The sequence below is a fragment of the Scyliorhinus canicula genome, chromosome 19, assembly GCF_902713615.1.
Source record: "Scyliorhinus canicula chromosome 19, sScyCan1.1, whole genome shotgun sequence".
In the NCBI taxonomy this organism is placed as follows: Eukaryota; Metazoa; Chordata; class Chondrichthyes; order Carcharhiniformes; family Scyliorhinidae; genus Scyliorhinus; species Scyliorhinus canicula.
Genome location: NC_052164.1, coordinates 48,329,917 through 48,357,721, shown reverse-complemented (window position 1 = coordinate 48,357,721; position 27,805 = coordinate 48,329,917). Strand labels below are relative to the sequence as shown.

Below are 27,805 nucleotides of genomic sequence, written 5' to 3'. Positions count from 1 at the left end.
AAGAATTTACGGATCCAGGGCCTCACAGAGGGGCTGGAGGGGTCGGACCTAGCGGCCTATGTGGTGATGATGCTGAACACGCTGATGGGGGCTGGGTCCTTCCAGGGGCCCCTGGAGTTGGAAGAGGCCCACAGAATTCTGGCTAGGAGGCCCAAGCCGAACGAGCCGCCGCGGGCGGTGTTGGTGAGGTTCCACCGGTTCGTGGATCGTGAGTGTGTGCTCCGGTGGGCCAAGAAGGAGCGGAGCAGCAAATGGGAGAACGCGGAGGTGCGGATCTTCCAGGACTGGAGTGCGGAGGTGGCGAGGCGGAGAGCCGGGTTTAACCGGACGAAGGCGGTGCTCCACAGACGGAAGGTGAAGTTTGGAATGCTGCAGCCGGCGCGTCTGTGGGTCACCTACAAGGATCGGCACCACTATTTTGAGTCCCCGGAGGAGGCGTGGGCCTTCGTGCAAGCCGAGAAACTGGACACAAACTGAGGGTCCCCCGGATGGGGGATGCTGTAGAATACTGTATTTATTTATACTGTATGTGTATTTGCGGGGTTTAGGGTATGATGTGGGATGGCCGTAGGGTGGGTGGGGTGATACCGTACGGGTGTTTTCTTTATGGGTTTTCTAGCAGGAGTTGGGTGGACGGGTTTGGACTGAGGGGTAAACGGGGTGTTTGGGGAGCTGGTGGGGGTGACTGACAATGGGAGTGGCCCTGGAAGAGGCGGGGCCCAGCAGGGCGAAAGTGCGGGCTTTCTGCGGGGTCCCCGCGCTGGGAGAGGGAGGGGGCGGGGTTTTCTTTTCCCGCGCAGGAGCGGGGGAGGGTGGACTGGTTGATGGGCACTATGGAGGAGGGGCAGTCCCACGTTGGGAGGAGCCGAAAGTAGGGCGGGAGCCGCCGGGGTCAGCAGAAGATAGCTGGCTCACGCGAGTGCTGTAGAGGGGGGGGCGCGGCTAGGAGGGGTCCTAGCCTGGGGGGGGGGGGGGGGGGGGGGGGGGGGGGGGGTTACCGGGTTGCTGCTGAAACGGTCAGGAAGGAGCTGGAGGACACAGGGGGTGCTGGAGGGGGGGAGGTGCCGCCGTGGGAAACTGGCAGAGCGTGGGACGCTGGCCAGGGGTGGGCAAGGGATGGGGTATGGCTAATCGGCAGGGGAAGGGGGCAGGGAGCCCTCGGATCCGGCTGATAACCTGGAATGTGAGGGGGCTGAATGGGCCGGTCAAAAGGGCCCGAGTAGTTGCGCATCTGAAGGGACTGAAGGCGGATGTGGCCATGCTCCAGGAGACACACCTGAGAGTGGTGGACCAGGTCCGGCTGAGAAAGGGGTGGGTGGGCCAGATATTCCACTCAGGGCTGGATGAGAAGAGTAAGGGGGTGGCGATCCTGGTGGGGAAGAAGGTGTCGTTTGAGGCGTTGAAGGTGGTGGCTGACAGTGGCGGGAGGTACGTGATGGTGAGTGGCAAGCTGCAGGGGGAGCGGGTAGTGTTGGTGAATGTTTATGCCCCAAATTGGGACGATGCGGGGTTCATGCGGTGTATGCTGGGCCCGACCTGGAGGTGGGGGGCCTGATCATGGGGGGAGACTTTAACACTGTGCTGGATCCCCCATTGGATCGATCCAAGTCCCGGACGGGTAGGAGGTCGGCGGCGGCTAAGGTGCTGAGGGGATTTATGGACCAGATGGGGGGGGTGTACCCTTGGAGGTTTGCGAGGCCAAGGGCCAGGGAATACTCGTTTTTCTCCCATGTACATAAGGCCTACTCGAGGATTGACTTTTTTGTCCTGAGCAGGGGGCTGGTGTCGAGGGTGGAGGAAGTGGAATACTCCGCCATTGCCATTTCGGATCATGCCCCGCACTGGATGGACCTCGAGCTGGGGGAAGAGAGGGACCAACGTCCGCTCTGGCGCATGGAGGTGGGGCTGCTGGCAGAGGAGGAGGTGGCCGGGAGGGTCCGGGGGTGTATTGAGAGATACCTCGAGGCCAATGATAACGGGGAGGTTCGGGTGGGGACGGTCTGGGAGGCATTGAAGGCGGTGATGAGGGGGGAATTGATCTCCATCCGAACCCATAGGGAGAGGGGGGAGCAGAGGGAAAGGGAAAGACTGATAGGGGAGATGGTGCACGCGGATAGGAGATATGCGGAGGCCCCGGAGGAGGGATTGCTGGGGGAGAGGCGTAGCCTACAGGCCAGATTTGACCTACTGACGACCAGAAAGGCGGAAGCCCAGTGGAGGAAAGCACAGGGGGCGGTGTATGAACACGGGGAGAAGGCGAGCAGGATGCAGGCGCACCAGCTCCGGAAGCAAGACGCGGCCAGGGAGATTGGGGAGTGATGGATAGAGCTGGGAAGGTGGTGCGGAGGGGGGTAGAGGTCAATGGGGTCTTCAGGGACTTCTATGGGGAACTGTACCGGTCTGAGCCCCCGGTGGAGGAGGGTGGAATGGGGCGCTTCCTGGACAGGTTGCGTTTCCCGAGGGTGGAAGAGGAGCGGGTGGGGGACTAGGGGCACCGATCGAGTTGGAGGAGGTTGTCAAAGGGATAGGGAGCATGCAGTCGGGGAAGGCGCCGGGGCCGGACGGGTTTCCGGCGGAATTCTATAAAAAGTATTTGGACCTGTTGGGCCCCCTGTTGGTCCGGACCTTTAACGAGGCATGGGGGGGGGGGGGGGGGGGGGGGGCTTTGCCCCCAACTATGTCGCGGGCGCTGATTTCCTTGATCCTGAAGCGGGACAAGGACCCTCTGCAGTGTGGATCATATAGGCCGATTTCGTTGCTGAACGCCGATGCTAAGCTGCTGGCAAAGATCCTGGCCACTAGAATAGAGGATTGTGTGCCGGGGGTCATACATGAGGACCAGACGGGGTTTGTGAAGGGAAGGCAGCTGAACACAAATGTGCGAAGACTCCTCAATGTCATTATGATGCCGGTGGTGGAAGGGGAGGCGGAGAGAGTGGTGGCGTTGGACGCGGAGAAGGCCTTCGATAGGGTGGAGTGGGAGTACTTGTGGGAGGTGTTGGAGAGGTTTGGGTTTGGGGAGGGGTTTATTCGGTGGGTGAGGCTGCTCTACGAGGCCCCGATGGCAAGTGTAACCACGAATAGGAGGAGGTCGGAGTACTTTCGGCTGCATCGGGGGACGAGACAGGGGTGCCCCCTGTCCCCCTTGCTCTTCGCATTGGCAATTGAGCCCCTGGCCATGGCATTGAGGGAGTCAGGGAACTGGAGGGGCATGGTGCGGGGTGGGGAGGAGCATCGAGTGTCACTGTACGCGGACGACCTGCTGCTGTATGTGGCGGACCCGGTGGGGGGGATGCCGGAGGTGATGAGGATCCTTGGGGAATTCGGGGGTTTCTCGAGGTATAAGCTGAACCTGGGCAAGAGCGAGGTGTTTGTGGTGCATCCGGGGGATCAAGAGGAGGGGATTGGTAGGCTCCCACTGAAGCAGGCAGGGAAGAGCTTCAGGTACCTAGGGGTCCAGGTGGCTGCGAGTTGGGGGGGCCCTGCACAAGCTCAACCTCACAAGGTTGGTGGACCAGATGGAGGAGGAGTTTAAGAGGTGGGATATGTTACCGCTGTCACTGGCGGGGAGGGTGCAGTCCGTCAAGATGACGGTGTTCCCGAGGTTTTTGTTCTTGTTCCAGTGCCTCCCCATCTTTATCCCAAAGGCCTTTTTCAGGAGGGTCAACAGCAGTATCACGGGATTTGTGTGGGCGCATGGGACTCCAAGAGTTCGAAGAGTGTTCCTGGAACGAGGCAGGGATAGGGGGGGGCTGGCGTTGCCCAACCTCTGTGGGTACTACTGGGCGGCCAACGCAGCGATGGTGTGTAAGTGGGTAATGGGCGAGGAGGGGGCAGCGTGGAAGTGGATGGAGGCGGCGTCTTGTGTGGGCACGAGCCTGGAAGCGCTAGTAACGGCGCCGTTGCCGCTCCCTCCAACGAGGTATACCACGAGCCCGGTGGTGGTGGCTACCCTCAAAATTTGGGGGCAATGGAGACGGCACAGAGGAGAAATGGGGGGGCTCGATGGAGGCCCCGATACGGGGGAACCATCGGTTCGTCCCAGGGAGCATTGATGGCGGATTCCGGGGCTGGCACAGGGCAGGGGTTAGGAGGTTGAGGGACCTGTTCGCGAGGGGAGGTTCGCGAGCTTGGGGGAGTTAGAGGGGACGTTTGGGCTCCCCCCGGGGAACATGTTTAGGTACATCCAGGTGAGGGCGTTTTCCAGGCAGCAGGTGGAGGGGTTCCCCTTGCTGCCTCCACGGGGGGTGTGGGATAGGGTGCTCTCGGGGGTGTGGGTTGGAGGAGGGAGGATCTCGGACATATACCGGGTGATACAGGAGGTAGACGAGGCCTCGGTGGAGGAACTGAAGGGTAAATGGGAAGAGGAGCTGGGTGAGGAAATTGAGGAGGGGACATGGGCGGATGCCCTGGAGAGAATGAATTCCTCCTCTTCCTGTGCGAGGCTTAGCCTCATACAGTTCAAGGTGCTGCATAGGGCCCACATGACTGGGACAAGGATGAGTAGGTTTTTCGGGGGCGAGGACAGGTGTGCTAGGTGCTCGGGGAGCCCAGCGAACCACGCCCATATGTTTTGGGCGTGCCCAGCGTTGGGGGAGTTTTGGATGGGGGTAGCAAAGACGGTGTCGAGGGTGGTGGGATCCAGGGTCGAGCCAGGCTGGGGACTCGCAATTTTTGGAGTGGCAGTGGAGCCGGGAGTGCAGGAGGCGATAGAGGCCGGGGTCCTGGCCTTTGCGTCCCTAGTAGCCCGGCGGAGGATCTTGCTCCAGTGGAAGGATGCGAGGCCCCCAAGCGTGGAGGCCTGGATCTTGGATATGGCAGAGTTCATTAAATTGGTGAGGGTGAAATTTGCCCTGAGGGGATCAGTACAAGGGTTTTTCAGGCGGTGGCATCCCTTTCTGGACTTCCTGGAGGAACGGTAGGAAAGTAGGCCGACAGCAGCAACCCGGGGGGGGGGGGGGGGGGGGGGGGGGGGAAGGATGGGGGGGAAGGGAGAACTGTACACATGGGTTTGTGGAGGGTGCTATCTCTCTCCCTTGTTTTTTTTTTCTTCTCTTTTCTCTGTCTTTTGGTTTCTGTTTTTTTTTCCCTTTTGTTTGAAGTTGCTCTTGCAGCTGGGGGGCATTGTTTACGGGGTGTTACCGCGGGAGTACGTTAATAGAGTTATGATGTTTATATTTTGTATTTTGTAAAAACTTCAATAAAAATTATTTATAAAATTTAAAAAAGAAAATTGAGGATCCAGTTGCAGAGTGGAGAGCCAAGTCCTAGGTTTTGGAGCTTTGACATGAGCTTGGCTGGGATTATGGTGTTCAAGGCGGAGCTGTAGTCAATAAATAGGAGTCTGATGTAGGAGTCCTTGTTTTCGAGATGCTCTAGGGATGAGTGTAGGGCCAGGGAAATGGCGTCTGATGTGGACCGGTTGCGACGGTATGCAAATTGAAGTGGATCAAGGCGTTCCGAGAATATGGAGGTGATGCGCTTCATGATCAGCCTCTCGAAGCACTTCATTACAACTGATGTCAGGGCCACCGGATGGTAGTCATTGAGGCACGTTGCCTGGTTCTTCTTTGGTACCGGTATGATGGTGGTCTTCTTGAAGCAGGTGGGGACCTCGGAGTGGAGTAGGGACAGGTTAAAGATGTCTGCGAATACTTCTTGTCAGCTGGTCTGCGCAGGCTCTGAGTGTACTCCGGGTGCTCCGGTTTCCTCCCACAGTCCAAAGATGTGCGGGTTAGGTGGATTGGCCATGCTAAATTGCCCGTAGTGTAAGGTTAATGGGGGGGATTGTTGGGATAGGGGTATACGGGTTACGTGGGTTTAAGTAGGGTGATCATTGTCGGCACAACATCGAGGGCCGAAGGGCCTGTTCTGTGCTGTACTGTTCTATGTTCTATGTTCTATGTACGACCAGGGATCCCGTCTGGGCCCGTCGCCTTCCGCGGGTTCACTTTCAGGAAGGCCGATCTGACTTCTGAAGCTGTGATGGTGGGTTTGGGTGCTGGGGCACTCGACAGCGGATTATTGGTTACCTGCTCGAACTGAGCATAGAATGGGGGAGGGGTGCGCTGCTGCCAGAGATACTGCTCGGCTTCGCTTTGTAGCCCGTTACGTTGTTTAGTCCTTGCCACAACCGCCGAGAGTCTGTCTGTGACTCTAGCTTAGTTTGATATTCTCTCTTGGCATCTCGGATGGCTTTGCGGAGGTCGTACCTGGATTTCTTGTATAGGACAGGGTCGTCTGCCTTGAACGCCTCAGATCTGTCCTTCAGTAGGGAGTCAATCTTGCGGTTGAGCCATGATTTCCGGTTGGGGAACGCACGTGCTGCTTTCTTTGGCACGCAGTCGTCCACACATTTGCTGATGAAGTCTGTGACGGTGGTGGCATACTCATTTAAGTTAGTCGCTGAGTTCTTAAATATGGACCAGTCCACTGTGTCTAAGCAGTCACGTGAGAGCTCTTCTGCCTCCTCGGACCAGCACTGCACAACCTTCTTAGTTGGATTCTCCCGCTTGAGTTTCTGCTTGTAAGCCGGGAGAAGGAGCAGTCTTATGGTCTGATTTCCCAAAATGCGGTCGTGGGATGGAACGGTAGGCACCCTTGATTTTTGAGTAGCAGTGGTCAAGAGTGTTGTCGCCCCTGGTTGGACAGGAGATGTGCTGGTGGAAGTTTGGCAGTACACTCTTGAGGTTGGCCTTGTTGAAGTCTCCGGCCACGATGAACAAGGCCTTCAGATGTTCTGTTTCGTAGTTGTTTATGACTGTGTACAGTTCATCCAGCGCCTTCCTCACTTCTGCCTGGGGTGGGATGTAGACCGCTGTGATAATGGCTGAAGTGAACTCACGTGGAAGATAGTATGGGCGGCACTTTACGGTCAGGTATTCCTGGTCTGGGGAGCAGTAGGTCGTCAGGGTCGCCACATCCAAGCACCAGGAGGAGTTAATGAGGAGGCAAACCCCTCCACCTTTCGCTTTGCCTGAAGATGCCGTGCGGTCCGCCCGGTGAATTGAGAAGCCTTCAGGTTGTATGGCACAGTCCGGTGAGGAGGGGCTGAGCCATGTCTCTGTGAAACAGAGCACGCAGCAGTCTCTTACTTCCCTCTGAGAGGTAAGTCTGGCGTTAAGTTCATCCAGCTTGTTTTCAATCGCTTGGACGTTTGCCAGGAGTATGCTGGGGAGAGGGCTCTTGAAACCACGTTGCTTCAGTCTAACCTGCAGACCGCCGCGTTTCCCTCGCTTCCTTGGTCGGCGGCTGCTGCTGGATGACCTTGGGATCCGATGGGAGACGTCAGCCCTTGTGGAAGGTAGATGGTTGCGTGTGGAGGGGTCCAGGGCGCAGACTTGAAAAACAGTCTGATAAACTGATAGTGTCAATCATCCAAGCCATCTCAAGTTTCAAAAACCACAAATCGTTGAAAGCACTTAGCTTGTGTCAACAAACATTGTGTGGCAAATGTTTTGGTCCTACCCATTACAGGATGGATCAGAGAGCCGGAGCTGTCAATCAACAATTTTTTCGATGTGGAGCATCTGGTCTCCTATTGTAATAACTCACTGGACGCTCAGCCATACCTCATTATGTATGCTTGTCTGAGAGCCCAGGCAGCAAGCAAAATACCAGAACTCCTGGAAACATTGAGCGAGCTTGACATAGAGAACATGGGGTGAGTGAAAGGGTCGAACCTGGCATAGGAAGCATCAGGGGACATGGGAGTTAGGAAGAAAGAGATGACATGGCTGAAGTGAGGGGAATGTTTAGAGAGTGAAGTGGGTGTGAGGGGTGAGGACCGGAAGACCTTTGTGTATTTTTTAAAATTGGGATAAAGTCCGACAGCACCAAGGTGGGATGCTGGAGGAGGCAGGATTTGATTAAATAAATAAAAGCTTGCATTTCTGTAATGCATTTGCTCTCCTCAAGATGTCCTAAAGCACATTTAGATCTAATGAATTTTTTGAATCATCACTGATGTAATGTCAGGAAATGTGACAACCAATTTGAACAAAGCAAGCTCCCAAAGACTGCAGTTGAATAATGGCCAAAAAAAAATTAGTGATAAAAATTGAGCAATCATCGAGGAGAACTCGCGCACTCTTCTTCAAAATAGCGCTGTGAGCTCTTCTAGGTCCACCTGAGAGGGTAGGCAATGTTGTTGTTTTACGATTCATTTGCGAGATAGCGCCTCAGACCCTGTAGCACTTCCTCAGTGTTGCACTGCAGAGCCAGCTGATATTTTGTACTCACTGTGCGTGGAGTGGGCCTTGAGCTGACAACATTTTGACTCAGAAAGTAAAAGCCCTATTCCACTGAGCACAGATCACAACATGGATAGAACTGGAGGTTTTCTGCCTGTTGATACTCACGGTCGGCATTATCACCTGAAGGATGGTGGCTTTGATGGCTGCAGAGATGTGTTCAAACACCTATAATGTTATTTGACGAAGAATCTGGATATTGGTAAAGGAAATAAGAGTAATCAGAGGGGTAGCAATCCATAATTACAAAATAGGGCACACATCACTGCATTAAACTGAACAGGCAGAAAGCTGAGAGCAGCTTGCGTCTGGTTTAATGAGATGAGGTTAAATTTTCTGCTTGCCACCCGATGTAGCAGAGATATTGTGACTCAGCTTCCCTTTACAGAAGCTGCACAATTTTCGCCTCCGTTGATTTCGATGCAAATGAAAAGCAGGCATAAGGCAGCCGAGCAGCCACATTGCTTTGTCATCCAGACTCTGGTGAAAGTTTGCCCCCACGTACCTCCAACCCTCCCAATACCTGGAGCTCGACACTCGAGGAAAATCTCACCTGGAGTGCTGTATTTCGCGATAGGCAGATTGTTGTCATAAGGGCTGTTGTTGGGACAGCACACAAGCAAAAAGGATGACATTTTGTCCCCTCCCACATGGCAAGTTTGATGGCGAAGGGACATTTAATCAAACTGGACAACCCACCACCATTCCATCTCCACCTCAATTACATCTATGGGGGCATGGCCCACAGATTGCCCTTCAAACTCCGCTGCCAATTGAGGCCCTTAAGTGGGCAAGTAATGCCCATTTAAGGGCCTCATCCCACCACCACAGTTAGTAAAACAGTGACGGGCTGGGTCTCACCTTGCAGGAAACACCACAACCAAACCCTGGCATGCTTGCTTGTGGGCACTCAGGAACAGTCCCTCGCTCAGAGACACTCACTGTCTCATCGAGGAACCCAGCATCGGGAAAGGTGGGGGAGGGGACGGGGAGGTGACCCGCCCACCCTTTATCTATGAACCTCACCAAGCAAACCCATCACTTGCATCATCACTCACTTGTGCCTGGTTCACTCTTCGGGCGGAGACCCCAAGTGCATGCAGTACCAGTAGCAGCCACCCGCAGCCCAATGGTGCTGCGAGTCAAGAAGAGCCAACAGCCTCTGATTGGGTGGCAATGCCTCGTGGGCTGGACCTCTGCCCTTGGTTCTGGGGAGGGCCTGCTGCTGTTCAGTTAAGTGCCTGAGCGGCAAATGATGTGGCGAGCCTTTCCAAAAGAGGCAACGTGGGTGTCTCGCCACCTCGCGTGCCGGTCAGGGCTCCATCGCCTCTACAAAATTCCACCCACAGATGCCAACGATTTGAAGTTTTGTGTGGTTAAGGCAACAAAGTGCTGTTGCTATGGAAATATCAGGCAAAGAGATAATCAAAATTGAATTTTAGAGCAAGTTCCTCAAATTATATTGCAAACGTATTGGAAACCATTTCTCTGCAGTGAGAAATACATGCAGATTAAAATTAAGTTTGTAGAACGAATATAAATGAAATTCATGTTAAAGTTTAATTAGTCACACTGACAATCATGAATGTTCATGTCTTGCTAAGAGGAAAAATTCTGAATATATTAAGATTCTGCATTGATATCATAAACGTGGCATGTGCACCTTTAGTGAGGAGATCTACGTCACCAATTGGAAGCTGGTCATTGCTGAAAGCCCGAGGGTTTTGCAGCGTGTTCGTCACTGGTCTCTCTCATAGCTGGCTGTGTGCTCTGAAAACTTTGTTTGCAGTTGTTTAATTTTATTTCAGGATTTGGATGTCAGTGGCAAGGCTGACGTTTATTACATAAACACAACAGCTGAGGGGAAATCTGAAACTCTCTCCTCCAAAGGTCTGCTGAGGATCTGGGTGAATTAACAAAAGATTAAAACCACGATTGATAGATTTTGGGCATTAAATATTATGGAACCAAGGTGGGTTGATGGAATTAAAGTAAAGATAAACCATGATTGAGTTGAATGGCAGACTAAACTCAAGGGTTGAATGGTCTGTACTTACCGAGTTAACTTACCGAGTTAAAATTTCAGTACATTGGAATCACATATAAGACAGAATATGAGTCATAGAGGTCTACAGCACAGAAAATGCCCTTCGGCCCATTGTGTCTGCCCCGGTCAAAAACACCCCCCTAACTATTCCAATCCCATTTTCCAGCATTTGGCCCATAGTCTTGTATGCTGCGGCATTGCAAGTGCACATCTAAATACTTCTTAAATGTTATGAGGGTCTCTGCTTCCACCACCACCTTCTCAGGCAGTGATTTCCAAACTCCCACCACCCTCTGGGTAAAAAAGGTTTTACCTCACATCCCCTCTAAACCCCCTGCCCCTTACCTTAAATCTATGCCCTCTGCTCAGTGATCCCTCCACAAAGAGGAAAAGCTGATTCCTGTCTACTCTGTCTATGCTCGCCATAATTTTATACATCTCAGTCATGTCACCCCTCAGTCTCCTCTGCTCCAAGGAAAACAACCCCAGTCTATCCACTCTCTCTTCATAACTAAAACACTTCAGCACAGGCAAAATCCTCGTAAATCTCCACTGCAAAACCGTTTCCGATACTATCACATCCCACCTTTAATCTGGAATCCAGAACTGCACGCAATACTCTAGCTGTGGCCTCACCAAAGTTTTATGCAGTTCCAGCATAGCCTCCCAGCTCTTAAAAGCTATGCCTCGGCTAATAAAGGCAAGAGGACCATATGCCTTTTTAACCACTGTATCCAGCTGCCCTGCTACATTACAGGACCAATGTACATGCACACCAAGTTCTCTCTGATCCTCAGTGCTTCCCAGAGTCCTATTGTTTATTATGTATTCCCTTGCCTTGTTTGTCCTGCCCTAGTCCATTACTTCATACTTATCCAGATTGAATTCCATTCGCTACTGATTAGCCCATCTGACTAGCTGGTCTATGTCCTGTAATCTAAAGCTATCCTCACTTTTACCACGCCACAAAGTTTCATATCATCCATCAACGTATTGATCAACCCTCCTATGTCCAGGTCTCAATCATTTATTTAAACCACAAACACCAAGGGCACCAACACTGATCCTTGCTGGACCCCTCTGGACATGGGCTACTAGTCAGAAAAACACCCTCAACCATCACCCTCTGCTTCCTGCCATTCAGCCAATTCCGGATCCAATTTTCCAAATTACTTTGGGTCCCATGGTTTCTTACTTCCCGTAAAAATTAATTTAAAAAGGTTTTGATTGGAACCCTACCTATGTCTTCCAGCTCCACATGCAAATTACCACAGTGATCCTTAATGGCCCTACTCTTTCCCTAGTTATCCTTTGACACTTAATGTACTTGTAAAACACCTTTGGATTTTCCTTTCTTTTACAGGCAATAACGTTTCATGTCTCTTTTTTGCTCTCCTAAGTTCCTATTTAAGTTCCCTCTTACACATTCTATCACTTTCACTGATTTGAGCCCTCGATATGTGCCATGAGCCTGCCTTTTTCTCCTGATCCAATGCTGTAGAATCCCTCGATGGACAGAAGTTTTCTTGCCCTGAATAACATTAATGATCCAGACTGATCTGATAGTTTTGTGTACTGCTAAAAGTTTTATAATTTTGAGATAGTGCTTTTAAAATTGAATTCAAACAGCCACAGTGAGATTTGAACTCCTATTTTCTGGTCCAACAGCTCTTGAATCATAGCCACTCCTATAGTGAGGCACTCTAGCAGGGTTTGGAAGTTTGCCCCAGTACTGTTGGGTCGAAGTGTAAGGAGCAAAGTTAGCGGTGTGGATAACCAAAGCAGACAGAGTATGACAGATCTTTAAAAACTAGGCAAAGGAGAGTGAGATTAGAAAGGCACCTGAGTGTCCACGGGCTAGCATGGACAAGATGGGCCGAATGACCTCCATCTGTGTTGAACATTTTCTATGATTCTATGATCTAAGTAATGTAAAGCTCTCTACAGAGTAAAATTAATTCAGTTTTAACCACAAAATCAATAGAAGTACTATGCAAAGAAGCCGATGACAATTGGCAAAAAATAGGGAATGAGCAAGATTTCAGATAACAATGGCTATTGATTGCCAATCTTGCGAACTGACGACTGATAATTGAACTTCCTTCAGTTGTGTAATGCCTGCTGCCAATTTACTTCAAAACCTGTTGGGAAGAAAGACTTGTGCTTCACTTCAAGGATGTCCCAGAGTGCTACAGTCAATGTGGTGTGATCACTGCAGTGAGGTAGCTAATCTGTGCAAAGCAATGTCTCACATCGAACAATGTGATAATAACCTGATGATCAAAGCTGCTCCTTTAGCAAGGCCCTGGACTGTAAAGACTCTTCGGGTGAGTCTTGAAGCCACAACCTACCACTTCAGGGGTAAGCACAGTGCTTAGCACTGCTGCCTCACAGAGCCAGGGACCTGGGTTTGATTCTGACCTCGCGTGATTGTGTGGAGTTTACACATTCTCCCCGTGTTTGCGTGGGTTTCCTCCGGGTGCTCTGCTTTCCTCCCACAGTCCAAAAATGTGTAGGTTAGGCAGATTGGCCTTGCTAAATTACCCGTTAGTGTCCAAAGGATAAGTGGGCTTCATGGGGATAGGGTGGAGAATTGGGCCTGGAAGGGTGCTCTTTCGGAGGATTGGTGCAGACTCGGTGGACTGAATGGCCTCCTTCTGCACTGCAGGGATTCTATGATTTATTCAGCCATGATTAAGACCATCATACGGGTATAATGTACCTGTAAGTGATTTTAAACAGTGGATTAGAGAACTAGTTCAAGCTGTATAATTTAGCAAACATCCAGCACCCAATCCCCCCCCCCCCCCCCCCCCCCCACACACCGCAGTGGGTTTTCCCGTGACTGAAGCTGCTCGCCATTGGTTGCCGGCGGGATCCTTCAGTCCCGCCAAAGTTTAGAGTCTTGCATGGTTCGCCCATCCCGCCGCCGGGAACCCAGGGGTTTACTTCAGAAGGACTGGAGGATCCCACAGGCGGGAAGGGCCAAAAAATCCTTCCCAAACATCTCCTTGCTGAAAACAAGAAGTGTATGCTCCAATATCTGATCAGCCGCAGACACGTGTGATTGTCCCTTCTACATCAAGCTGCTTCTATCACACCATGTCGCTTCAAAAAAACTGATCAATGCTATATTACTTTGTGTAATACATACATCTTTTGAACCAGCCGAGTTGTTGAAATGAGTAGTAGTTTTCTTGTAAAGATAAAATAATTTATTGAGTAATATAAACAAATATTGTGAATATTTTTACTTAATACTCAACCAGTAAAACAAAGAAACAATTGTAGAGATAACTAATTAAATTATACAATACAATTCTTTGATAACTAATAACTTCTCTCTCTAGCTTTCCTATGTCTGTTCCCGCTGCACGCCTGATACACACTCCTTCAGAAAGAGCAGAAAATCTATTAATATAGGTCCTGCTAGTGAGACCAGTTTTCAATTGCTGTACTAGAATTAAATATATTGATCATGTATATTGATATACAAAGATCGCTACATCCCCCTTTTAACATTTTCTTGCAAATATTAAAAGAAAATTTTCATTTGAAATGTAGTGGTTACATAATACAGCAATTACTAGAATTATGTAAAAGTTCACAAATTCAGTCGATTTGGTCTTCTTCTCCTTGTGAATCTTCTTAATCTCAAAGGTGTTTAAGAAGTTTTAATGTCCTTGTTATATGTCAGATTGGAATGTAGTTGTTGTTCAACTTGCTTTGAAATTGTGTGACATAAATCAAGATGAGGAAAAATCTGTGTTTGATCTTTGATTTGAAGTAGATCATGACAATTTCTTCTATAGGTGTTACCATCTGAACTTTTAATCAGATAAAATCTGGAAGAGAATTGCCTAATGATATGAGCAATGTCAGACCAACCTCCTTCAGGAAGTCTGAATCGAACAGTATCATTTTCTGTTAGAATTGGCAAATCTTTTGCATGTGGATCAAAATACTGTTTTTGTTTCAGTCTCTATTGCTGAAGTTTCTTCACAGCAAAATGTTCAGGATCAGGAATATATAGCTGAGGTAGAGTTGTTCTTATGTTCCTGTTCAATAACATCTGAGCTGGAGATAATCCTGATGATAAAGGTGACGATCTACAATTAAGTAGTGCTAAATAGAAATCAGATTGTGAATCTTCTGATTTGCTCAGTAACTGTTTAATTATGTGGACGCCTTTCTCAACTTTCCCATTGGCTGAGGGAAATGAGGCCTGGAAGTGACGTGTTCAAAATTGTAAATTGTTGAAAATTCTTTCCACTCATAACTCAAAAAACATGAGTCATTGTCAAACATGACGGTACGAGGAAACCATGCCTGGTAAATATTTCTCTGCATGCTTTGATTCCAGTATTGGATGCAAGATCATTCAACTTCTTGACTTCTGGAAAAATTGAATAATAGTCAATGACTAAAATATAATCCTTGCCCAATGAATGAAAGAGATCGATACCCACTTTCACCCATGGTGACGTAACGGTGTCATGCTGTTGCAATGGTTCCTTGCATTGTTGACTCTGATGTGTTTGACACATTGCACATGATGATATCATGTCAGAGATATCTTTATTTATACCTGGCCAATATATTGATTGTCTGGCACGGCATATACATTTCTCTGTGCCTAGATGACCTTTGTGAAGTCTAGTAAGCATTTCTGACTTCATGCTGTCTGGAATGACGATTGGATCCTGTCTCAGCAAAATGCCATCCAAGATAGTCAGTTCAGACTGTCTGCTCTGGTATTGTGGACAATGACCTTTGAGCCATCCATGTTGTAAATGATGTATGATTTTGGTCAAAGCGGCATCTTTTCTGTTTTTCTGTTCAAATTTGTTGAAGCTTTGAATCAGAGACTGGAAGTAACTCTCTGAAAGGTTGCAGGTGAGAATCAATGTCATTGATTGATTCCTCTTGAAAAATACCAATGTCAGCTATGACTAAATCTCTACCTGGAGTACATATGAGATTATCATATCTGCGCAATTTCATCGTAAGTCATTGTAGTCTTGGTGTCATCTCATTTAAATTATTTCAATGATGTGGACAAGTGGACGATGGTCTGTCTCTCTAGTAAATCTGGGTAAGCCATAAACATGCTTGTGGAACTTGGAAATTCCAGTCATATGTCCAAGACCTTTCAATCTGGGCGTACCTACACTCAGTCGCAGTCATAGATCTGGATACGTAGGCTATGGGAACCCATTCATTGAAATGGTCTTGTTGAAGAAGAACTGCACCTATGCCATTTTAACTAGCATCAGTTCAAATTTTGGTGAGCCTAGTTGGGTCAAAGAAGGACAATCTGGGAGCTTGGATCAAATGTTGTTTCAGATCTGCCCATTCTTTATTTTGACTCTGAGTCCAGTTGAAATCAGTATTCTTTCTGATCAGCTGATGTAATGCAGTTGTTCTACTGGAAAGATCCTTGATGAACTTCCCTCGAAAGTAGACAAATCCTAGAAAGCGTAAGACTGCTTTCTTGTCTTGCATTATTTGCATTGATTTTATGGCTTGTACTTTGCCTTTGTCTGGCTAGATACCATTGGCTGTAATATTGCCACCTAAGAATTTCAAAGAAGAGGTGGCAAACTTACATTTAGCTTGGTTCAGCTTTAAACCGTAGTTGTGTATTGTCTTGAACACTTCTCTCAGATGACTCATGTGTACTTCTGGTGTTGTAGACCAGATGATTATGTATTCCACATAAACACGAACATCTTCAATGTTCTCTGTCATTTGTTCCATTGTGCAATGAAATATTTCTGATGCAGAAATAATTCCGAAGGGCATTCTGTTGAAACAATACCTCCCGAAAGTGTGTTGAAGGAGCTTGCTGGAGTCATCAAGCTGCATCTGCCAAAAACCTTGCGGGGCAATGAGTTTGGTAAAAAATTCTGGCATTGGCCATTTCTGATGTGATTTCCTCTCTCTTTGGTATTGGGTAATGTTCTCTTCTAATATTATGATTGAGATCTTTAGGATCCATACAGATTCTAATGCCACCCGTTGGTTTTTTGACACAGACTAGAGAGCTAACCCAGTCAGTCGGTTGTGTTACCTTCGATTTGATTCCTTGCGATTGCAATCTTGTTAGTTCAGCCTTCAATCTGTCTCTGAGAGGAGCAGGTAACATCTTGGTGGATGTATCACAGGCTTGGCATCTATTTTCAAAAGTATCTTGTACTGATATGGCAGTGTTCCCATGCCTTGAAATACCTCCGGGTATTCATGTAAAATGTCTTCTTTAAGTGTAGTGATTCACAAGTATTGAGGAAAGTTCTTTGCATGAACTGCAAATCTGTACAAGCTTGAGCACCCAATAGTGAAGAGCGATTGTCATCCGCTATCTCAAATCTGCTTTGTTTGTGAATGCCCCTGTTGGTCGCACTCAAATAACATGATCCATGTGAGAAAATTGGATTGCCATTATAATCTTTTAAAGAACACGCCGGAGAAATTATGTCATTGTGACTTTTAATCATAGACACATCTTTGGAATTTAGAAGATTCGCTGAAGTACCTGTGTCTAATTTGAATGAGATTGGAACATTATTAATACGGACAGTAGTCATCCATTCGTTGCTGACGACGTTGACTTCTTGATCTTTTGTTACTTAAAGATCCTTTTTATTTTCGTGAAGAGCTTTTTGTGTTACTTGAAGATCCTTTTTATTTTCGTGAAGAGCTTTTTGTGTTGCTTGAAGATCATTCTTGCTTGCTTGCCAACTAGTCTTCATGGATGTCTCACCCACTCCATCAAAGAAAGTATTTTCTGATGAGAAAATGTCATCTTGTGTGAAATCTTGTTGAGTGTTGATTTGTTCATCTTTGTGAACAGCTCTCACATTGCAGTTCTTTTTATGAGCAGGAGGAGGATAACTTGCGGATGATTAACACTGAGAAGCAGAATACTTTAGCCTTGAACATCTCAGACAGCGTTTTCCAAATGCAGGGCAGGGTCTCTTTAAGTGGGCATTGCCACACCTATGACACGGCATCACGTTGTCGCCGTGGTGTATTTGTGACGTTCGCGCATGCGCAGACCTCTATTTGCGGAGTCTCACATTACTTTGTGAAGTGCGCATGTCTCGAGCTGGAAAATGCATGCACTGGGTAGCTGATGTTCCGAACAGTTTTCTGTGCTGCCTGCAACACCATTTTTATTTTCTCTGCCTCGTGGTATACTTTTGTGCCTTTCTCCTTGGGATAAAATTCTAAATACTGACTTTTGGTCTGTTCACTGGAGATGCATTTCTCTATCGCGATTTTCTAAGTGACATCATTTTGCATAATTAAAGCTTCTCATACAGTATCAGTTATTCCAGAAACAATTTGATCTCTTACAAGAGAATCATAAAGATCAGCATGGTTACAGGTTTGAACAAAGAGTTTGAGATCTCTAATGAAGTTATTCACCGGTTCACCAACTTTTTGGACTCGCTTATGAAATCTGAATCTTTCTAAAATTTAATTAGTTTGCATCTTGCAATGGTCATCGAATTTCACAATAATTTGTTCAAACTTTGGCTTATCTTCACCAGCAGCAAAATTAAACAAATTACATATTTCAATTGCTTGCTGTTCTACTAGGGACGGAAGCAAAACAATTCATTTTGTATCAGACACAGCATTTAAATCACTAGCTTCCAGATCGAGTTGAAATTGTTGTTTAAACAACTTCCAGTTTAAATTCAGATTACCAGTGGTCTGGAGATGTCTGGGAGCTTGCACTTGGCCCATCGATACTCTGTTTTTGTCGAGGATTCTGAAGTTGCGAGACTTCACCAGTCGAATAGTTAATTCCGATTTTTCTTCTTTTTTTATTCAAATTTCTTTACTAGTCTTTCTTGAAAGCCTAATCAATTCTGGTTATATGACTTTGTGTAATACATATCTAATACATATATTACTCTTTTGAACCAGCCGAGTTGTTGAAATGAGCAGTCTTCTTCTTGTAAAGATAAACTAATTTATTGAGTAATATAAATAGATATTGTGAGTTCTTTTTACTTAATACTCAACTAGTAAACAAAGAATCAGTTGTAGAGATAACTAATTAAATTATACAATACAATGCTTTGATAACTAATAACTTCTTCTCTCTATAGTTTTACTATGTCTGTTCTCTCTGCACTCCTGATACACACTCCTTCAGAAAGAGGTCCTGATAGTGAGACATCTTGGGCGGGATTCTGCCGTAATCGGCGTGGCGAGCAACTCCGGCGGGATGGAGTGGTGTGAACCACTCCGGCGTCGGGCCGTACCTTCAGGGGCTAGTCCGGCCCCAGAGTGGTTTGCGCCGTGCCGGCCGGCAGGGAAGGGGCTTGGCGCCATGCCAACAGGCCATAAGGGCCTCCGCCGGCTGGCGCGAGTTGGTTCATGCGCAGGAGCGCCAGCGTGTGCTTCATTTCCGCACCGGCCATGGCGGACCGCTACAGCCGCCAGTGCGGATGAATAGAGTGCCCCCATGGCACAGGCCCGCTCACAGACGGATTGGTGGGCCCCGATCACGGGCCAGGCCACTGTGGGGCACCTCCAGGTGCCAGATCCCCCCGTGCCCCCCCCCCCCCCCCAGAACCCCGGAGGCCGCCCGCACAGCCGGGTCCCACCGGTACGGATCTACTCTAATTTACGCCAGCGGGACCGGCAAAAAACGGGCGGCACTCGGCCCATCGCGGGCCAGAGAATCGCCGGTGGGGGCCGCTGCCAGCGGCCGCCGACCCGCGGGATGCGATTCCCGCCCCCACCAAATCTCCAGCGCCGGAGAATTCGGCAACCAGCGGGGGCGGGATCACGTCGACCCCCGGCTATTCTCCAACCTGGCGGGAGGTAGGAGAATCCCGCCCCTAGTGTTCAATTGCCTGTACTAGCATTACATATATTGATCATGTATATTGATATACAGAGATCACTACAATCAACACCTGTTATATGTTCAACTCCAAAAGCCAAGCTACTGTCAGAGTATTTTTGAAAGCAAAGAGAACATAGAGGACTAAAGGACAACACATATGATGGGGCATCATAGAATCCCAACAGTGTCGAAGGAGGCCATTGGGCCCATCGAGACAATACCAACCCCTCGAAAGAGCACTCTACCCATGGGCATACCCCCGTCCATCCCAGCCTATCCCTGTAACCCCATAACCTAACTTGCACATTCCTGGACACTAATGGACAGGGGCTGATTTAGCTCACTGGGCTAAATTGCTGGCTTTTAAAAAGCAGACCAAGCAGGCCAGCAGCACGGTTCGATTCCCGTACCAGCCTCCCCGAACAGGCGCCGGAATGTGGCGACTAGGGGCTTTTTACAGTAACTTCATTGAAGCCTACTTGTGACAATAAGCAATTTTTCTTTTCTTTTCTAATGGGCAATTTTGCATGACCAATCCACCTAACCCGCACATCTTTGGACTGTCGGAGGAAACCAAAGCACCTGGAGGAAACCCACACAGACACGGGGAGAACGCGCAGAATCCGCACAGACTGTGACCCAAGGCCATAATTGAACCCGGGTGCCTGGCGTTGTGAGGCAGCAACGCTAACCACTGTGCCACCGTGCCTTAAATCTCTCTGAGCTTACCCTTGAAACATATGAGCTGTTTAATTTCATGCAGATTGACATGAGCCATGTAAATCCCTTCAAGCAGTACATATTCTTGCCACACGCTGAAATGTAATGTGCATTTTATGGTTTTAAATTGTATTGCTTACTTTGTTCGATCCTTCCTGACTTTAATGTGTACACAAAATATTTCTTGCATATTTTAACTTCATATCCCATCTCCATGTTAAGAATGACTGAGTTGGCATCTGGATTTTCATTCATCTATCTGTGTGAGTACTGCTTTTCTCATTGATATGTTTAGCACGGGACGCGTAAGTGCACTGTCAAAATATGTCATTCATCTCCACATGATTTGTTTCCAGAAAATTCATTCACTTGAGTTATGCTGCTTTTAATGATGCATTTTTTGATATCTCCACAGGAAAGGTAAGTCCTGGAGGGAGGGTTATTTGTTTGAAACATTTCCTTTTCCTGTAAATGGTCTCCTTGCAGCTCATAAACAATCCTGAGGGTAATCTGAAGCAGTCATTTGCTATGGATATGCTGTTTAACATGCAAGAATGTTCTCCATTACTGGAGTGACAGGGAGGGCAACTTAAGAGACTGAATGCTGATTATCAAATTTTTTTTTTTGTGTTCATAAGAGAAGAAAAATAGTGCCAAAATTATTATTGGCTTCTATAAAACGGGCGAGTTTCAAATAAAAATGTGCCCTTTGCACTTCCTTTCATTTTAGCAATTGAGATTGAAGTGAATAACTGTCACTAAGACAATGATATTCTTTCATTCCAATCCTTTTCCTGCACCTAGTAGTGCAGTAAGACAGACTTTCATCCAATATCATAGCCAGTAACACCCGGATCAGATCACTAGTCTGTCGGCGGGAGGCTGAAGGCCACTCCAATCAAGCATGGCTGACCAGGAGTCTCTCCCGCTGTCACCTCCAGCATAACTCAATCTGTTTGGCCACGTTAGGAATGCACCTTCCTTGGCCATCAGTTCCTGGGGTGGGACTCGAACCCAGAGCTCCTTTCTCAGAGACGGGAACGCTACCCACTGCGCCACAATGCCTCCATCCTTCCCTTAGTTTGGTGTTTGGTGTTTCTTTAAATTAATGGAATGCCTTCCAGCTGTCCCCTCAGATCCCTCCTGTCAGTGAACACAATTTGGCCCAAGTAATGATATGCTGCCAAGATCCAGGCATCAGGGACAGTTTTGTACACTTCCATTGAAAGCCTAATGTATTTATTCCAATTTTCTAAAAAGATGTTTCAAACATAGAAGTGGGTTGGGGCGTTGAGTGAGGGGGTGGGGGAGAGAGTTTTCACTGTCCCCAACAGGTGGGAGAGGTTCAGGGTGTGGGTCAAAGTGATAAAAATATACCTGACCCAAATCTGCCATGAACGCATGTTTAATTTACTTCTAATTTAATTGTGATGGCTTTCGGGATACCTGAGTAACGGGTTCTGGAGAGGCAGGTCAGTGGTTATAATATGTTATGTTGACAGCTATTTTAATTTAATGGCTGTGGCTTAGGTTTCCCAGGTTTCTCAGGCCACCTAACAGCTAAAGGAGGCAAAGGTTCCATACGACAGGAGCAAGCTGCATGCTTCACCTCAACTCTTTTAGCAAGCCTGCTACCATCTGCCTCCTCTCTGTGATCTAACTCACTTCCCACTATTCTCCCACCTCGACAACATCTCTGTCCCCACAACCTCTCCCACCACAACCTGCCTCCTGCAGAACCCCTTTCCATCATGACCTCCCTCCCCGATGATCTCCCTCCACCACACTTCCCCTCCCTCACAATCATGCTCCCCCATGACCTCTCCACCACGACCTCTCTCCCCATGACCTTTCTTCCCCATGACCTCTCTTCCTGATGACCTCTCTCCCCAAGATCACTCTCCCCCAAGAACTCCCACCCCCACAACCTCCCTCCCCATGACCTCACTTCCCTGTCCTCCCTCATCCACAACTTCCATCCCCTGTGACCGCTCTCCTCTGTGACCCCCACAACCTCCGTCCACTCACCACCTCTCTCCCTTGCGTCCATTCGCCATGACCTTTCTCCACCTGCAACCCCCCCCCCTTGCCCGCCTCACCCACTACTCCCTCAGACACTGTCAGGCACCACTGCTTCTTTGTTGAACTCCACAAATGTCAGGGTAGGTTTTAAGTTGTTTACTGAACCGGGAAGTTTAAGAAGGCAGAATTGAGGGATATGGTGGGATTGCATTTGGTGCCTGTAGTAACATGGCCCCTTTTAAGGGGTGATCCTTCACGGGCCACATGATGGGCCTAGAGTTTATGGGGATCTAACATGCGAGCATAAGCCTATTAGGGGTTTAGTTACAGTTCTGGCCTATGGGCTTGGCCAGAGTTAGCCCTGGAGTCGGGGGAGCAAGTTCTGTGTATTAGTTGTGCTGTCCAGTGTATATAGTACATCTTGAATCAGTAAGTCTCATTTGTGTTTCAAAACTGCCTCGTCGATCACCTCGGAATATAACAGTGGGGAGGTGGTATTGAGGGATATGGTGGGTACGATGGGGCTGAGGGCTATAGTGGGATTAAGTGGTATGATGAGATTGAGGAGTATGGTGGGAGCCTGTGGTTCAGTTACATGGTGGGATTGTGGGATATGGTGAGATTGAGGAATATGGTAGGATTGAGGGATATGGTGGGCATGTGGGATTGAGGGGTGTGCTAGGATTCAGGGGTATGATCAGATTGAGGAATATGATGAGGGTGTGTGATTGTGGTCTCTGATGGGATTGAGGTCTCTGGTGGGATTGAGGGATATGGTGGGGATGTGGGATTGAGGAGTATGATGGGATTGAGGGATATGGTGGGAGGGTGGCTGAGGGATTATGGTGGGATTGAGCAATATGGTGGGGGTGTGGGATTGAGAGGTGTGATTGAGGGATATGGTGGGATTGAGGGATATGGTTGGCATGTGGCATTGCGTGGTATGGTAGAATTGAGGGGTATAATCAGATTGAGGAATATGGTGAGCGTGTATGATTGGGGTCTATGGTGGGATTGAGGTCTGCGGTGGGATTGAGGGATATGGGATTGAGGGATAGGGTGAGGATGTGTGATTGAGGTATATGGTGAAATTGAGGAATATGGTGGGGGCGTGGATTGAGAGGTATGATGGGGGTGTGGGATTGAGAGGTATGGTGGGATTGAGGTGGGATTGAGGGTCATGGTGGGGGCGTGGGATTGAGAGATATGGTGGGATTGAGGGATATGGTGGGCATGTGGGATTGAGGGATATGGTCGGGAGATGGCATTATGATTGGATCGATAGATAAAAACATTGATTAAGGTGTTTATTAGGATTAAAGTGTATTCTCATTTGTAAAACTTCTGTTCTTTAACTTTCTTTGAGACAGAAAGCTTCACTGCACTAGGAACTATATCCATATGAACCTGTTTGTCTCCTTCATTATGAGAGCCATTGCTGTGCTTATTAAGGATATGGTGTTGTTTGGCGCTGACTCTGACCAATGCACCCTTTCTACGGTAAGTAAAAGCTTGTGTTGATGCCAAATATTGTAGAGACCTGTCCAGCAGTTCACAGTGTCTGGCCAATAGTGTGATCACCCTCAGCATCAGCTTTAAACAAAACAATGGTGGGCTTTTCTGGTCCCTCTGGTCCCTCTCATTGATCCGTCAGAATTTCCCATCCCTCCCGCAGTGATTCCCTCAGTTCTTAAATACGATTCCAGAACACTCGTGGGGGTGAACTTTCACTTTCTCACCCTGGCAGGTGATAACAGGTCAATTACCCAGCTAACACACTGTCCAATTGACACCAATCTGGTTTCCAATCCTCCTGCCAGTGGAAATGATGGGATGAATTTCCCAGTCCCACCTGCCACGGAATCGTCGTGGTCGGAGTGGAAAGTTTGACGGACCAATTAAAGGTCCGTGACCTCTGATGGGCATTTAAAAAAAAAATAAAATTTAGTGTACCCAATCATTTTTCCAATTAAGGGGCAATTTAGTGTGACCAATCCACCTAGCTTGCACATTTTTGGGTTGTGGGGGCGAAACCCATGCAGACACGGGGAGAATGTGCAAACTCCACACGGACAGTGACCCAGAGCCGGGATCAAACCTAGGTCCTCAGCGCCGTGAGGCCGCAGTGCTAACCACTGTGCCACCGTGCTGCCCTGATGGGCATTTCTGGTCTTGGGTCGGACATGGCCAGAAAAACCAAACCAGTGTCTCAATTAACCCCACTAAAACCATTCATGATTTGAACATTTCTCAAATCTTTCCTGAACCCTCTCCACTCTAAGGAGAACAACCCCAGCTTCTCCTGTCTTTCCTCATTACTGATCCCCTTCATTATAGATACCATTCTGGTAAATCTCCTTTGCATACTCGCTAAGGCCTTGACGCATTTTGAGAATGTGGTGCCCAGAAATGGCCACAATAACCAGTGTTATGTAAAGGCTCAGCACAACTCACTTGCTTTTCCATTCGATGAAAGGAGTTTTCCCAGGAAAGGGGAGGTGGGTTTGTGCACATGCGTAGCGACAGATCCCTTGAAGTTAACGTTGGGTCAGAATCCTGACATCAACCATCTCTGAAGGGATTTTCGCAGAGTGGAAACCGAGATGTTGTTTACCCGGTAGGAGAATTGCAAACACGGGGAACAATTCCAGGATAAGGGGCTGATCCTTTAGGTTGAAATGAAGAGAAATACCTTCACTCAAAATGTTGTGAATCTTTGTAATTCTCTGCCCCAGAGTTGTGGCTGCTCCAGTGTTGAATATATTTAAAGTTGGGATGAGGGCGGCACGGTGGTGCAGCGGTTAGCACTGCTGCCTCACGGCACCGAGGACCCAGGTTCGATCCCGTTCCCGGGTCACTGTCTGTCTGGAGTTTGTACATTCTCCCTGTGTCTGTGTGGGTCGCAGCCCCACAACGCAAAGATTTTTGGTTAGGTGGATTGGCCACACTAAATTGCTCCTTAAATGGAAAAGAAATTAATTATGTACTTTAAATTTATTTTAAAACTCTGGGATAGACAGATTTTTGGTCTTTCAGGGAACCAAGAGATATGGGAAGCGGGCAGGAAAGTGGAATTGAAGTCGAGCAAGCTCGAAGGACCAAGTGGTCCACTTCTGCTCGTATTTATTATATTCTTGTAGTCTGCCAGGTTTTTGTGGGGTCGATTGAAAGCAATTATGGAACCACAACACTCCACCTCCAGGTCAAGAAGCAGTTAGAGGGAGCACTTGGGGCAAAGGGGATCAAAGGATATTGGGAGAAAGCAGATCAGGCTGTTGAGTTGGATGATCAGCCATGATCATAATGAATGGCAAAGATGGCTCGAAGGACCAAATGACCTTATCCTTCTCTTATTTTCTATGTTTCTCAGTTTCCCCAGTATTATTTTTAAATTCAGGTTGAAAAGTTCCACATTTTTTTATGTGTGTGTGTTAATGTTAGCTGTGAGAGCTTTGTGTATTTTTAAAAAAATTTAGAGTACCCAATTCATTTTTTCCAATTAAGGGGCAATTGAGCGTGTTCAATCCACCTACCCTGCACATCGTTTTGGATTGTGGGGGCGAAACCAACGCAAACACGGGGAGAATGTGCAAACTCCACACAGACAGTGACCCAGAGCCGGGATCGAACCTGCGACCTCAGCGCTGTGAGACTGCAGTGCTACCACTGCACCACCTTGCTGCCCTATGTATTTTTAAAATTCATTTATAGGATGTGTGTATCGCTGGTTAGGCCAGCATTTATTACCCATCCCTAGTTGCCCTTCCGAAGGTGGTGGTGAGCTGCCTTCTTGAACCGCTGCAGTCCATGTGCTGTGGGTACATCCACCATGCTATTTGGGAGAGAGTTCCAGGATTTTTGACCCAGCAACGGTGAACGAACGGCAATATATATTTCCAAGTCAGGCTGGTGAGTGACTTGGAAGTGAACCTCCAGGTGGTGGTGTTCCCAGGTGCTGCTCTTGTCCTTCTAGATGGTACTTGGTCGTGGGATTAGAAGGAGCTGTCTAAGGAATCATGGTGAGTTACTGCAGTGGGTGCAATAGAAAGCAAAGAGTGGGGATTAATGGGTGTTTATCTGGTTGGCAATCAGTAGCTAGTGGTGTCCCTCAGGGATCCGTGTTGGGCCCACAATTGTTCACAATTTAAATAGATGATTTGGAGTTGGGGACCAAGGGAAATGTGTCCAAGTTTGCAGACGACACTAAGATGAGTGGTAAACAAAAAGTGCAGAGGCTACAGGGATGGTGCAGGCGGGAGGGATTCAGATTTCTGGATAACTGGGGCTCTTTCTGGGGAAGGTGGGACCTCTATAGACAGGATGGTCTACATCTGAACCTGAGGGGCACCAATATCCTGGGGGGGAGATTTGTTAGTGCTCTTTGGGGGGGTTTAAACTAATTCAGCAGGGGCATGGGAACCTGGATTGTAGTTTTGGGGTACGGGAGATTGAGAGTATAGAGGTCAGGAGCACAGATTTGACTTCGCAAGAGGGTGCCAGTGTTCAGGTAGGTGGTTTGAAGTGTGTCTACTTCAATGCCAGGAGTATACGAAATAAGGTAGGAGAACTGGCAGCATGGGTTGGTACAGCAGGGTAGCATGGGGCAGCAGGGTAGCATGGTGGTTAGCATAAATGCTTCACAGCTCCAGGGTCCCAGGTTCGATTCCCGGCTGGGTCACTGCCTGTGTGGAGTCTGCACGTCCTCCCCCTGTGTGCGTGGGTTTCCTCCGGGTGCTCCGGTTTCCTCCCACAGTCCAAAGATGTGCGGGTTAGGTGGATTGGCCATGCTAAATTGCCCGTAGTGTCCTAAAAAAAAGTAAGGTTAATGGGGGGGGTTGTTGGGTTACGGGTATAGGGTGGATACGTGGGTTTGAGTAGGGTGATCATGGCTCGGCACAACATTGAGGGCCGAAGGGCCTGTTCTGTGCTGTACTGTTCTATGTTCTATATGTTCTATGTACCTGGGACTTCGATGTTGTGGCCATTTCAGAGACATGGATAGAGCAGGGACAGGAATGGTTGTTGCAGGTTCCGGGGTTTAGGTGTTTTAGTAAGCTCAGAGAAGGGGGCAAAAGAGGGGGAGGTGTGGCGCTGCTAGTCAAGGACAGTATTACGGTGGCGGAAAGGATGCTAGATGGGGACTCTTCTTCTGAGGTAGTATGGGCTGAGGTTAGAAACAGGAAAGGAGAGGTCACCCTGTTGGGAGTTTTCTATAGGCCACCTAATAGTTCTAGGGATGTAGAGGAAAGGATGGCGAAGATGATTCTGGAAAAGAGCGAAAGTAACAGGGTAGTTGTTATGGGAGACTTTAACTTTCCAAATATTGACTGGAAAAGATATAGTTCGAGTACATTAGATGGGTCATTCTTTGTACAATGTGTGCAGGAGGGTTTCCTGACACAATATGTTGACAGGCCAACAAGAGGCGAGGCCACATTGGATTTGGTTTTGGGTAATGAACCAGGCCAGGTGTTAGATCTGGAGGTAGGTGAGCACTTTGGAAACAGTGACCACAATTCGGTGACCTTTACGTTAGTGATGGAAAGGGATAAGTATACCCCGCAGGGCAAGAGTTATAGCTGGGGGAAGGGCAATTATGATGCCATTAGACATGACTTAGGATGTGTTGGTTGGAGAAGTAGGCTGCAAGGGTTGGGCACACTGGATATGGGGAGCTTGTTCAAGGAACAGCTATTGCATGTTCTTGATAAGTACGTACCAGTCAGGCAGGGAGGAAGGGGCCGAGCGAGCGAACCATGGTTTACCAAAGAAGTGGAATCTCTTGTTAAGAGGAAGAAGGAGGCCTATGTGAAGATGAGGCGTGAAGTTTCAGTTGGGGCGCTTGATAGTTACAAGGAAGCGAGGAAGGATCTAAAGAGAGAGCTGAGACGAGCA

At 48.2% G+C, this 27,805-nt stretch overlaps 1 protein-coding gene across 1 annotated transcript in view; it reads left to right on the top strand.

The window, feature by feature from the left end:
- LOC119954548 (vasoactive intestinal polypeptide receptor-like) overlaps window positions 1–27,805 on the top strand; it is a 284,628-nt gene that overhangs the window by 201,229 nt on the left and 55,594 nt on the right. Inside the window, exon 6 of the mRNA XM_038779875.1 lies at window positions 23,281–23,410. Within this exon, the coding sequence (XP_038635803.1) occupies window positions 23,281–23,410 (130 nt within the window). The remainder of the gene's footprint in view (window positions 1–23,280; window positions 23,411–27,805) is intronic.